The 14,918-nt window shown below is 39.2% G+C and overlaps 1 protein-coding gene across 2 annotated transcripts in view; it reads right to left on the minus strand.

Moving 5' to 3' along the window:
- The window catches only part of LOC120539264 (pecanex-like protein 1), a 169,497-nt gene that overhangs the window by 110,610 nt on the left and 43,969 nt on the right, over nucleotides 1-14,918 (minus strand). For both annotated transcript variants that reach the window (XM_039769172.1, XM_039769171.1), the window contains exon 6: nucleotides 12,313-14,052. In XM_039769172.1, coding sequence (XP_039625106.1) covers nucleotides 12,313-14,052 — 1,740 coding nt within the window. The remainder of the gene's footprint in view (nucleotides 1-12,312; nucleotides 14,053-14,918) is intronic.

A 14,918-nucleotide genomic window follows, 5' to 3' on the forward strand; every position in this document is an offset into this window, starting at 1 on the left:
GTATGCCAAAATGAAGTACCACATTTCCCAAGGTCATTTCGTGAGGCAGAGGCAGCCGAGTGGGTTGGGGTCCTTTCATAGGTGATCCCTTGTAGTTTTCAGTCGGCAACATGCCTTGGTCTGGTGGGCACCATGATTTCGCTGTCAAAGCATTCTTCAAAAACAACGAATCCATCATCACTACGCAACACACCTTCTGAATGCACTTAGAATTCCTCCTAAACAGGGCTGTGGAGTCAGAGTCGAGGACAATTTTGGGTACCTGGAGTCGGAGTCGGCAAAAAGTTAACTGACTCCGACTCCTACTAAATTTAAATGGGAATTAAAAAAGTAAGTTGAAATGTCCCAATTCACAAACAGTCATAATGAACTACTTCTCTGCTGTAAGAATAAAGCCCAATGCATGCAGTGCATAATGTTACCACAAAATGGTCAAGTAACCATGAAGCATGCTTTTCATTGACTGTATGCGTCACTGTATGGGATGTAATGCACAGGTAAGGTGCGGCACCGCTTTCCATTGTGTCGTGTTCCACTGTTACAGGGAACTGTGAACCTAGCCTAAAGCCCCCCATACATTTACAGATGCACTGCCGATTTTTCGGCCGTTCAACGAGTCAAACGCCTGAAAAATCATCTGGTGTGTTCTCAGCTCCGTCGGCTCCCCTTCGCTATGCGCTAGTGAAAGGGGCCGAAGGAGCCGAGAACACAGATCTCCCTACCTGTCTCCAGCAGAGGCTCGTTCTGCTGATCAGCTGGCCGGTGAGAGACACAATGCACTAAACTTCCGGCTGGCTGACAGAGGAGACCCACTGCAGCAGACAGAGGCATCACATTACTTTGAATGGGGGCGGTGGTCAAGATTTTCGGCAAGCTGGATCTGCCCGTCCATGTGGACACCCGCAATCTGCGGCCGCCAATCAATTGCCACGATTGTACATGCACATCGGTCGGTGGCAAAATCGGCCACAGATCGCTGCGTATTTGGGGGCCTTAACTCTCGCTGATAACAAGAGACACTTGTATAAGTGAAGGGAATAAACTTAAACTTTAAACCTGACTATGGGATTCAAACATGATTCATGATTTCCCTTGAAGTGCCCCTCCCCCCCTGCCTCCTCCTTCAGCCTTCCACTGCCCTATCTTCACAAGATAAGAACACTAAGGAAAAAGCAGCAGCTTCTGCCTCTCTCTTTTATAAGAGCTTAGAAGAACTTGGTGGAACAGCTTCTTGCATTTGCATTCAACTGTAAGTGTCCATATTTATTTTAAAACTGCATGGCTCCTTGTCTGTATGCACGTGTCTGGACAAAACAACTTGGCTGCTTGTCTGTAAAAGGGAAGGCTGTGTTGTGTGCACATGTGTCTGGACAAAACTGCATGGCTCCTTGTCTGTATGAGGGAAGGCTGTGTGCACATGTGTCTGGATAAAACTACATGGCTGCTATCTGTAGGTTTGTTAGTGTGCAGGAATGTATAAAAGTTAGTGCAGATTGTTTATATGCTTCTGATTACAAGTATGTGCATAGGACAAATCGTATCTAGGTTTAATGCTGGGCTAGATAGCTTATTTGTATGTATAAAGCCATGTTGTATGTATGTTTGCTTAGAACAAGACTTTTTATATTTAAAATTGAAGCATATGCCAGTTAGTATAAAATATTTTATATTTTAGTGAAGGAGGCATCCTATTAAGAATGGCAAAAAGACTGTCAACAACGACAAACACAACAAAGTCTGCTGTTTATGAGCACTTTGCATTATCAAGTGATGGGAAACATTATGTGTGCCAATGTATTCAAAATGATGATGATGGTGAAAAACAATGTGATGCAAAAATTAGCAGTTTCAGTGGGCCTGATAAAAATGCACCTACAAGAGCATCAAATTTGAAAAGACACTTACAGTGTTTTCATCCCAAAGTATTAGAAGCTGTGAATAAGAAAGATAGCAATGAAAACATTGCATCTAGTTCTGTGCCAAAAAACGTTCAGAAATCTACTGGAACCCAATCACAAATAAGAAAATTCTTCATATCTGACAAAGTTACCATACCAATGACACCAGAAAAATTCAAAACCCACATTATTGAAATGGTAGTAAAGAATAGTCTACCACTATCCTTCTTTTCTCAGCCAGCCTTTTTAGGCCTAAACGGAGAAATGGCTAAAAAACTTGGTGTTTCTCTGGAAAGAGAAAATATAAGGAAACTTCTAATTGAGGAGGCCAAATGTAAAAAGGAAGAACTACGGAAAGTTCTGAAAGGACGTTTTCTCTTCATTAAAATGGATGCATGCACACGTCACAGGGTCAATTATTTTGGTATTAATGTGAGATTTGTGGATGAAAATAACAAAACAATAACACAGACCTTGGGATTAAAGGACACCCAGGCACATCACTCAAGTGACTATCTTCAGAAGTTAGTGGAGGGTGTTCTAGAAGATTTTGAAATTAAAAAGGAACAGATTCTTTGTTTTGTGACAGATAATGCTTCTAATATGTTGAGCACAATTGAGAAGATGAACAAAGATGAAGAAAGTGGCACAGAGTTATTAGAGTCAGAGGAAGACTGCTCTGAAAGTATTGGAAAAAATGAAGAGAATACTGACATTGTGGATAACATTGTTGAAGAAGCATTGAAGCTTGCTACTATTCACCATATGAGATGTGCTGTTCATACTCTGCAGCTTGCTATAAGGGATGGACTAAAAGATCGCCATGCAGCTACATTGATTGGGAAATTAAGGCAAGTAGCTACTTCAGCCAGGGCACCAAAAACGGATGCAATTTTTAAGACACGTGCAGGAAAAGGAGCCATTTTGGATCAGACAACACGCTGGGGAAACACTTTTTTGATGGTGAAGCGTTTGCTTCAACTTAAAGACTTCCTAGAAGAATTGGATAATGAGAATGATGCTTTAACTGAAAGCCAGTGGGCACAAATAAAAGAGCTGGAAAACCTTCTTTCGCACCCCTTTACCGTCACCAAGAGGTTGCAATGTGACGATCTAACCCCCGGTAAATTCTTCTTGGAATGGAAGAGCCTGATGTATCGCCTGAACAAAAGTGGAGGGTTAATAGCTGATGGCATTGCATCTTCAATGATGAAAAGAGAGAGTCTTTTGCTGGACAATGAAATCTTGCTAGCAGCTATTTATGTCGACCCAATGAGCCGAATTTTGTTGAACAGTGACCAGACTGCTACAGCGAAAAAGGCACTCTACGATTTAGCAGTTCGCATGAGGGGATTACTACCTGAAATACCTCCACAGGAGGAAGTTCAAAGCACTAGTGGTAACTCAGGATCATCCCCTTCAAATGAAGAGTTAGACTTTGATTCCTTCTTGGACAAAATGGAAGGAAAAGGAAAGCGACGTCGCATAAGCAATAAGGAACCAGTCAATGTCCAAATAAAGAAATTCCGGCAGGAGTTTTTTTAAAGAACTAAAGGAAGTTGAAAAGTATAATCGCTCATCAAAACTTAGTGTTGAAGAAGCCATCCTTGTGTATCCAGAAATCATTGGTGATGTGGCTAGAATTGTAACGGCAATGCCACCCACCCAAGTCAGTGTTGAAAGATTATTTTTAGCTCTGAAAATAATCAAATCAGATTTAAGAGCCTCTATGAAAGAGGATCTGGCTGAAGCAATTCTGTTTCTTAGAACTCTACACTGATTTTAGATTGCATTTAAAAGGAACCAGAGGTCAGAGGAATATGGAGGCTGCCATATTTATTTCCTTTCCTTTAACTATAACTGTATTCCAAGTTTAATATAGGTTTTCCAGATATTGTTTTTAGTTCATATAGTGAAGCTTTTTTTTTGTTTTAAAAGTTAAAACTACCAAAGAATGTGGTTTGTATTTTTGAACCAATACATTTCCTGTTCCTGAATTTTATGCCTGCTATTACTATCCAGACACTTGTTTAAATAAATAAAAATAAACAAAACCTTGTTTTCATTGTGTTTGTCTGGCATTATAGTAGAGTGTTGGCTTCCTAGCCAGTAGTTCTGTGGTGAAATGACATGTATGTTGCCTTCCTTTCCTTCAATGGATGTAGAAAATACATTAGCATAGTATATACATACAGAGGAGTCGGAGAGTCAGAGTCGGAAGATTTAGAAACTGAGGAGTCGGAGTCGGAGCATTTATCTACCGACTCCACAGCCCTGCTCCTAACAGTGACGTCCCAAATTGGAAAACAATTCTTCAGTGAGAAGCTACAGGTGCATCTCAATACATTGGAATATCATTGAAAAGTTAATTTCTGTAATTAAATTCAAAAAATGAAACTCATATATTATATAGATTCATTACACACAGTGATATATTTTAAGCATTTTTTTTTGTGCCGAGTATGGCTTACAGGTAAATGACAACTTAAAATTCAGTATCTCAGAAAATTAGATTACATAAGATAAATAAAAAAAATTAATACAGAAATGTTGGTCTATTGAAAAGTATGTCCATATATGCACTCAATGCTTGGTCGGGGCTCCTTTTGCATGAATTATTGCATCAATGCGGTGTGGCATGGAGGTGATCAGCCTGTGGTACTGCTGAGTTTGCTGGTTAATTGAGCACAGTGATTCTATTGTCATTAAACCAAGTATTGATACTTTTGGCAGTGTGGGCAGGTGCCAAGTCCTGCTGGAAAATGAAATCAGCATCTCCATAAAACTTGTCAGCAGATGGAAGCATGAAGTGCTGTAAAATTTCCTGGTAGATGGCTACGTTGACTTTGGACTTGATAAAACACAGTTGACAAACACCAGCAGATGACATGGCTCTGAAAATCATCGCTGACTGTGAAAACTTCACACTGGACCTCAAGCAACTTGAATTCTGTGCCTCTCCACTCTTCCTCCAGACTCTGGGACCTTAATTTCCAAACGAAATACAAAATTTACTTTCATTTGGACAGAGGACTTTGGACCACTGAGCAACAGTGCAGTCAGTTTTTGCCTTAGTCCAGGTAGGGATATGTCTGTGTGTGGCGGATCTTGAAGCACTGACTCCAGCCGGATATTTGTGAATCTCCCACAGATTCTTGAATGGGCTGTGCTTCACAATCCACTCAAGGCTGTGGTTATCCGTATTGCTTGTGCACCTTTTTCTGCCACATTTTTTCTTCCACTCAACTTTCCATTAATATGCTTGGATACACCACTCTGTGAACAGCCAGCTTCTTTAGCAATGACCTGTTGTGGCTTACCCTCCTTGTGGAGGGTGTCAATGCCAATTGTCATGTCAGCAGTTTTCCCCATTATTGTGTAGCCTACTGAAGCAGACAGAGAGACCATTTAAAGGCTCAGGACACATTTGCAAGTTAACCTTTGCATTAATTAGCTGAGTGGAGTGAGATACCATGAGTGAATAATAATGAACTTTATCACAATATTCGATTTTTCTGAGATACTGAAGTTTGGGTTTTCATTAGCTATAAGCCATAATCAGCAAAAAGAAATGAAATAAACACATGAAATATATCACTTCGTGTATAATTAATCTATTTAATATACAAGTTTAACTTTTTGAATTGAATTACTGAAATAAATTAACTTTTTGATGATATTGTAATTTATTGAGATGCACCTGTATATTTAGACAGAAAGGTAAAAAATTTAATAGAAAATCTCCAGGCCGTCCTCAGACTGTACGAACACCTGAAAACATACAAGCTATAAGAGCATCAATTCTGCAGTATCCTAGACGTTCAGTGTGCAAACATGCTTCTGCCTTAGGCATTTCCAACATGTCCTTGAGGAGGATTTTGAAGGAGGACATTAATTTCCATTCATACAAAATGATGGTAAGTGCAGGAACTCACTGGGAGAGCTGTAGAGAGTAGTATGCGAACATTCTGCAAACCATTCATCGAGATGCTATCATAATGTGCAGCGATGAGGCACATTTCCATTTGAATGGTTGCATAAATAAGCAAAACTTTCACTAGTGGGCCGAAACCAACCCTCGTGAACTTCATCAGAGAACCCTGCACAGTGAGCAATTTATAGTTTGGTGCGCCGTTTCAGAATTTGCCATTGTAGGCCCTTACTTTTTTGAGTAGGGGGAAGCAATGGTCACCATCACTTCAGAATGTTACATTGAAATGCTAGAGAACTTTTTGCGGCCCCAACTGGAAAAAAATGGATTGGTGGATTCCTGGTTTCAACAAGATGGAGCAACAGCTCATGCTGTGTGGAGATCCATGGAAGCTTTACGGGAGACGTTTCCGGAGGAGCTGATTTCCCTGCGTAGCAATGTCAGGTGGCCTTCCCATTCACCTGATCTCACCCAGTGTGATTTCTGTATGTGGGGCTATCTCAAATTGAAGGTATATACACACCAGCCTCAAAACCTTGAAGCCCCCAAGGATGCTATTCACCACGAAATTGCCGCTATTCCCCTTAAAATGGCCAAATTCAAAAATCGTCTTGAAGAGAGTATTGCTATAAATGGCCACCACGTTTTTATAACACAGTGAAAAAAAATCTATTTTGTATACCCTTTCTTGTGTTGTAATGAAATGTATTTTATCTTGTAGTGTTTTTGTAGAAGAAATGTTTGAAATGTGGTACTTCTTTTTTGGCTCACCCTGTATATTAGGGTTCATAGGAATAACATGGAATAATTTTGTTAATCACGCATTTAATGTAGTTAATTTTACACTCCTATGCAAATGAAGGGTATGCCACATAAATGATTAAAAACTAGCCAACCCGCGGCATAGCATACACCGCATAATCAGGCCGCTTTTTAAATGACTTTTAAGCACAGAGGAAAAAATAAACATTTGAAAAATCCGTAATTTAATAAACCACCAAGAAAAGTAACATTGCAACAATGCACGCTACGAACCAACATACAATTGTCCGTGACTGAAAACCGGAGGAGCGCCGTCGCGCTTTCTCCTTCCAAAGCGAAGGACGGGGTTGAACGGTGCTCGTTCAGTACGCACTGCCCGCTTATGTGCCCGCCCCCAACTCCCTACCCGAGTCGCTTTCATCTGTATATAGTCCACACGCACCTGTGAGTCACGTTGACTGTTAATTTTCCAAACACCGCCTCAGTCGGTTTCCACGTTGATTTTTCATTGTTCTTTGCGGTTCCGGCTGCTTTTTTTTTTTATATATAATCCACCGTCACCTGACCAGGGGGGGCTTTACAAAGGGCAGGGACGTAATCAGTGCGGCGTATGACCCGCACGTGCTGGGAATTTCGCGTTCGTGGGGTAACAATTGGAAGCCACGGTCTCCATCACGAATGGGGTTCAACAGGCTTACCCACGCCGGGTAGACACACGTTGATCCATTCAGTGTAGCGCGTGCAGTACCGGACATACAAGTGCATCACAGACCTGTTAATGCTCAATCTCACGTGGCTGAAAGCCACTTGTCCCTCTAAGAATTTGGACGCCGACCACTGTTGGGTTGTGTAACTATTTAGCAGGCGGGAGTCTCGTTCGTTTTCGGAAATAACCAGCCAAATCGCTCCACCAACTAAGAACTGCCATGCACCACCACCCACAGAATCGAAAAGAGCTATCAATCTGTCAATCCTGTCCGTGTCCGGGCGGGTGAGGTTTCCTGTGTTGAGTCAAATGAAGCGAAAGGCTCCACACCTGGTGGTGCCATTCCGTCAATTCATTTAAGTTTTAGCTTTGTAACCATGCTTCCCCCTGAACCCAAAGACTTTGGTTACCCGGTTGGCTGCCCGGCGTCATGGGAATGACGCCGCCGGATCGCCTGTTGCGGGGCCTGCATTGGTGAAGCAGGTGAGACGGTAATGAAACAGAGGCACAGGGCTTATTGGTTTTTAAAGACTGCTTCCTTCATTGGGTTTTAACCAATGCACGGAACGAACCAACACACAATCGTCCGTGCGGCGCTCAGGGTGGAACGGGAGGAGAGGAGAAGGACATCCACTCCGCTCCCTCCGTCATGCTAGTCTGCTGGTTTCTCGTTCAGTATACACTGCCTGCTCATGTGCCCACCTCCAACTCGTCACTCGAGTCTTTGTACAGTCTAGATGCACCTGTGACTCACGTAGACTTTTCATTGCTCTGTGCGGTTTTGGCTGCCTTTCTATATATAATCCACCAAGACACCCGACCACGGTGGGAGGGGGGTGTGTACAAAGTGCAGGAGCATCTAAGAAGACGTATGTTTGTCGCGGATGCGAATTGCTGTATGTAGCATGTAAAACAGTTTGCTATGGTCACGCGGTCGTGCGTCATAACCAAAACTCGTTTTTAAAGACTGCTTACTTCATTGTGTTCTAACCTCAGTTGTAAAGGAATGTTTTAAGGATCCCATGGGATACCCCTCGCAAACCGTTTTATACGCTGCATATGGCGATTCACCTCCGCGAGAAACATGCCTCTATGAACAGTCAGCGTGGGTCGGAGCTGCATGTTGCCTCTACGACAGACGAATATAAATGATGAAATTTTTTCTGTGTCGTCTGAGTTGGTGGGCGTGGCTCTGCGAGTTGTCGTCGTATCCAATGGTCTTGGAGTTGGTGGGCGTGGCTCCTTCCTGCGTGCGCCATAGGTGTCTCACTTGTCGGCGGCTTAGTGAATCCACGCCCCTTCCGGCCGTGCTTTCCATGGTCGTCTTGCCTTAGTGAATTATATATATAGATGTTGCTATCTGCTGTTTAGGATAAGTTTGGTATTTTTCAAGACAAAAGTTATTTCTTCACAAAGATGTTATAAATGCATTTGCCATGTAAAAATTGTTGTTCTAAAGTTAACTGCTTCCTACAAATTAAAAAAAAAAAAATCTTCACTGCACTGCAGTCTAGGGGACATGAAGGAAAAGCATAAAAACTTATCAAATGTGTCCATCTTTCAAGTTAAGCCAGTTGTCGAGTATTGATCTGCGTCTTGAGATTATGCACACCGTAAAACAGTTTAAACATGTCATGCCTTTATTATGAAATACAACCAATTTAAAAGAAAAGCAACCAGACACAACAGCTCAGCACATATTCTTCATGCGCAACAACCTTTCACCCCCTGGGAAGTAGTTTCCCCTGAAAGACCAAATCGCAGTAAACATTTTATGTCACGTGGTCGGTTTTGTTTTCATTTACTCCTGTTTTAAAGTAAGAATTTACACAAGGAAATACATAGAAAATGTATCTTTACCAAGAGTAGTATTTTTTTATTTTTTGGTATTTGGTACACTTTATTAATCCCAGAGGTGAAACAAGTACCAGGAATATGCAATAAAATAATAATTTCCATATCCCTTTTGTTGTGATAAACATGTGCTGGAAAAAGAAAAGGCATGGATCAATACTTGACAACATTAAGTGGCCCAGAACAATCAAACGAAGAAAAATGATCATAAAAGATGTGACTTCAGGCTCAGGAGTAGCATCTAAATATTACACAATCTGTAATCATTAGAACATTATCTATATTACTAAATGAAGGTTGTATATATGCACGGATGCCAGAGGCCAGAAGCAAGCCGTGCACAATACAACCGGCATGGATGCCAGAGGCCAGCCATGCACAATACAACCGCTGCTTGAACTTGAAAGCGCACACCACTGCATATACAACCTTCGTTTAGTAATGTAGATATCTAAGCCGGGAAAACGCCGCCATGGTCACTTCAGCACGCAAATCTGCCACCGTCACCATCAGGGAACTAGGTGGCGCTGAAAGTGCATGTGCACAGTGCCCAGCGTCTTCCCAGAGTCAAACCCAGCGTCTTCCCAGAGTCAGTAGGTGGCACCCAAACAACACAACACAACCTGTAGGGATTTACCTGTCTGAGCCTGTATTTGGACATGGACAACTTTATGTTGCCTTTTCAAGAGTCTAGCGTTCGTGTGACGTTAAAAGTGAAGGTTTTATATACTCCATACCAAGCAGAGCTGATTCAAGGACAGGAAACCATCTTTACCAAAAATGTTGTTTACAAGGAATTTTTGATTAACTATTTTGAATGTACCATTTTGTGATTTTTTTGTTTCCAATTTACTTCATTTAAACCTTTGCACTCCAATATTTTTTTTACTTATGAGTGCAGCAACTCAAAGACATTTTGGACTTAAATGATAGAACAATTAAATTTCAACTTTAGTTTTAATAAATTGGTTAATTTTAATACAAATATATTTATTTAATTAAATGAAAACTTTCCCAGGACGCTCCCACCCTCCATGATTTTTCATCCCTCCAAAGATCAGAGGGAACAGAAAGTGATTACCATTCTTGGATTTCCGATTCTTTACAGAATCGGGGGTTTACTGGTTTACTGATAACCACCATTTGGCTTACAAATTGACAAACCACAGAATAGTTAGAAGAGTAATCACTAAATATAATATAAATAGAACATAAATGTTACACAAAATATGTAAATACTGCACATTAAAAATAAAACACTTATTTGCAGATAATTAGTACTTAACCTTTGAACTATTTTCACAAATACTGCCACTATAGGATATAATGCAGAACAACTAAAATCTCAAAATTACTCCAAACAACAGAAGCCATAGATAATACTTGCTTCTCTACATCACAGCTGTACCTATCTATCTATCTACCCAGCAGAAGAACAAATACAAACACCAAAAAATAAAAAATCTGGGAGGTGCTCAGGCAACTGTTGTTTAAAAATAGGAGCTATCAAAATCCCACGAAGCTACAACCTATAAAAGTGAAGCATCATTACCGCTGTCTTGTTTTCAGTTACTACTTACAGCTAGATGCACATTTTTAAACTGCATAATCTGTTTGTTGCGAAAGCACAATCTTTTCACTCACACTTCAGTCGTTCAACTCTTCCTACAGACGTGTCTGGTAACCTCACAAAAAATGCTTTTCCCTGGGCTCCACCACAGCCCTGCTTCTCATTCCTCATAGCTGTCCATGCAGCATGACATGTCACAATACACAAGCTGGGACCTTCAAACGGGACCTAAGCAACATTGTCATAAGCGCTTCACACTTTGTAGTCTCACCAGAAAAACAAGCAAAAAAAAAAAAAAAAATTAATAATAATGCAGCGAGGTGTAGTTCTAGCACATGTGGGCTTGTAAGGATTTAAACACCTTTTCATGGCTTGCTGTCTTGACAAGGATCAAGGCAAATAAAAGGACAGTGAGTTAGAAAGACTGCGATAGTGTGAGAATAGTGAATGATGTAAATGAGCAGGCAGATCAAAGGTAGACTTGTTTGATTATTTTTAAAACAAATAACATTTTGGGTTATTTTATTTATAACATATTCCACAAACACATTTAAGTAAATAAAATGCTCATGTACATAGGTTAAATTTCTCAATGTATTTTTATGGTGTTCATAGGCTATATATTTGCTGGACAGATCTTGTTGGACGACCCATTAAAAGGCTATATAATAATTAATTTTTTAAAAGATTAAACAAAAAAGAATTAAGTATTTGCGGACTGTTTAATTCAGTGACTAGAAATAATCAAGAATATATAACTAAAACATACATTTAAATTATCTATATTCAATCTACACACAATTCTAAAAAGAGAGTCTCTAAATCTGAATAGATAAACTGAAACAATAATGCTTTTAGTTTATTATCAGAAGTGATTATCTGGGGGCTGAGAGGTTAGATAAATATTACCACAATAAGAATATACTTGTGATTTGTTAAAATATTCAAAGCTACTTATTAGGAATAATTTGATTGTGCTGATCTGATTACAATCATTCACACTGTTTACAAATTATTTCACAAATTATTTATTATTACTAGGCTGGGGAAGCTTAGATGCTGATTAATACTGGAAACTGACTGGAAGAGCACACTGAAGAAGGCTTGCTTTTGCCTATGTTTTTTATTGAGTATGTAAATATTTATTACTAGAGATCAAGTCATGAAATACTGGCGTTCACTTAGTAAAAGAACCAAATGTCAAAAAGTCCCGGTTAATCAACTTTATTTAGAAGCTACTGAAGTTTCCACTTGTCGAAAAACAAGTCATTAGTACATATAAGCAAAGCAGACTGAGCAGACTTTAAATAAATTGTGCTGTAATGTCAAATGCATAATTGTAAATGATGGTCTAATATGGGTAAGCCATTCTTTGATGTTCACATCAAAGATAGGAATTTGGAATTTCTTTAACAGTCATTAGTACCTTGACTCCTGCACAAAAATGTTGTAGACTTTATAACCTGATCAAACCCTAAGTCAATAACAAAATGAAATAAAGTGGAACTGGAAAGTTTTAACTATTTAGGGAACATTACGTTACAAATTAGCAAGCACAACTTTCAGTTTTTTTTATCTTTTAACTGCTTACCTCCCCCAACAGCACCCTCTTCTGGTAACTCACCAATTCTCCAGCCAGTCTGATTACCTGCTTGGACCCAGGCACTTGCCAAAGTATCAAGTCGATTTTGAACAGAAAGTCCATCAAGAATTCCAGTACGTGCCTCTAAATCAGATTTGGACACAGTAAGAGGACGAGCTGGTGATTCTCCATCAGAATTTGTTCCAGCACCATCCATGCTCAACACACGTGCATGAGTCTTAGCACTGGCTGTACTAGAAGAACGTTGTGCACATCTTGAAGGCGCAGAGATTACTGGTTGTTGTCCCTCCTCTTCTACTTTGCTGTGATTAATGGTATTAGGTAATGGGAGAGGAGTTTGTGAGGCATGAGACGGAGATTTTGTAGTAGCTGATGCAGAATCAGGTGAGTAACAAGAAGTTGAAGAACTTGAATCATCATCTGAGCTATACCGATGCTGAGAACCTATACTTGACCCACGACTGATGTCACTTCCTTCACTAGCATCATCATCATCACTGGAATCTTCAAATAAACTTTCACTGTAGGCTTTTGCACCTAAATGGCTTCGTACTGGGATATAGTCTCTGTGATGGCTATGGGTGTGGAGAGATTGACTGTGATGCTGGTGATGCCGGTAGGATCCACAGTCAAAGCTACTGCTGCTTACTCCACTTCGCTTGCGTGGTGCCTTCCTCCGTCCAGGTTTATGTCCTGAATTGCTGTTACTACCTCTAAGCAATTTCAGATCTTTTGGGCGTACTACTTGTTCTTTTCTTTCACTTCCACTCCTTTCAGGTAACAAAAAAGAAGATGGTATTGGCAAAGCTGGCTCTGAACAACCTTGACCTAAAACAGATGGTACCGAATGAGTCTGTCGTGCCTGCTGTTTCAGCCCATTTTCAAAACCACCCATTTCTGAATGTCCACTACTAGATAGGGAGAAGATGTGGGTTCCCTCCTTTGGCGAATGTTGTAATAAAGAATTGGCTTCTAGAGAACCATGAAGTGTTTCATCTCTTTCATTCTGGCTAACTAAAGTGTTTTCTAGTTCTCCAGAAAGGTCTTTTGACGGAGACTTTAGCAGTTCACTGTCCGAAATATTATCTGTGTCACTACCCTCAAAACTTAATGTCTCACCCTTCAGTTCCAGTGAATCCTGGGGTTTTCCTAAGAATGATAGCTGAGGATTTGTCTGGCATCTCCCTACAGAAGGGCTTTCAAGTTGTGTAGAGTCTGTCTTCTCACTCCGATAACTACTGACAGTGCTGAGGGTCTCTTTGTCTGTACCTCCACTGAAACAGCTATCAGTGGAACCAGCTTTGAGGGCTTTATTTTCTATAGAAGTATTGACAGTACTAGAAGAGAACTCAGCACATGAAATGTTCTTTTCACAAATACCAAGTCCTAAAAGATTTTCACTGAGTTCTTCACTCAGGCTGCTCTTGATCAGAGGGCTCAAAGGGGCATCTCCAATGCTCTCCGATTCACCAGAATGCCCCAAAGGCGAATATCCACCCATTCCATCATCAGGGGCCATAATAAATGTTTTAGCATCCATACTTTGGGAGGGGTCTGAAGGGGATGATATTTCTTCATCACCTTTGCTGGATGGAGATGGGGGAATGATGGAGGAAGAACTTGTAATTACATTTGCAAAGCTCCCTGTTGTGCCAACAAATCCTGGGAGTTCATTTGCCAGTACAGCTGCTAGGCATGATACCTGAGAGGACTGAACACCAATACCCCCTACAGAGACAAAGAATACAAAAGGTTAATTTAAAAAAAAAATGCTACCTTAAGGACAAAAAAAAAAAAATATATACTCAACAATTTTGTTTATACTATAGTATAAAGGTAAAATCAAAATGAGCAAAAGGCATTGACAATGGGCAAAACATTTTTATCAGGTAAATTGATATCTCCAGGTTGTTTAATGTATGTACTCAAACAGTTTACATTTATTTACAACACAGTTCTGCAAAATTTATCAAAATAAAATCAGTAGATTTCAGGAGAATAAACCTAGAATTGCATATTCTTTCATAATTGAAATAAATGTGTCATAAAATTACCCATTACTGCTAATTTTGCTGTAAAATAACATCTAATACTGATTCTGAAACATATTTAGCCATCATAAAATAGGACATGGTTCTCCAAAGAGTTTAAAGCTGGGAATGCATAATATACCACCTCAAAATATTTCACTTTCATCCCATTTCTCTAGCTGCATGTAGCCGAGTCACTAAATATAAATATATATAAACATACATATATAAACATACATATATATATACATATATGTATATATATATATATATATATATATATATATGTATATATATATATATATATATATATATGTGTATATATATATATATATATATATATGTGTATATATATATATATATATGTGTATATATATATATATATATATATGTGTATATATATATATATATATATGTGTATATATATATATATATATATATATATATATATATATATATATATATATATATATATATATATATATATATATATATATATATATATATATATATATATATATATATATATATATATATATATATATATATATATATATATATATA

Source organism: Polypterus senegalus, chromosome 11, assembly GCF_016835505.1.
Source record: "Polypterus senegalus isolate Bchr_013 chromosome 11, ASM1683550v1, whole genome shotgun sequence".
NCBI lineage: Eukaryota > Metazoa > Chordata > Cladistia > Polypteriformes > Polypteridae > Polypterus > Polypterus senegalus.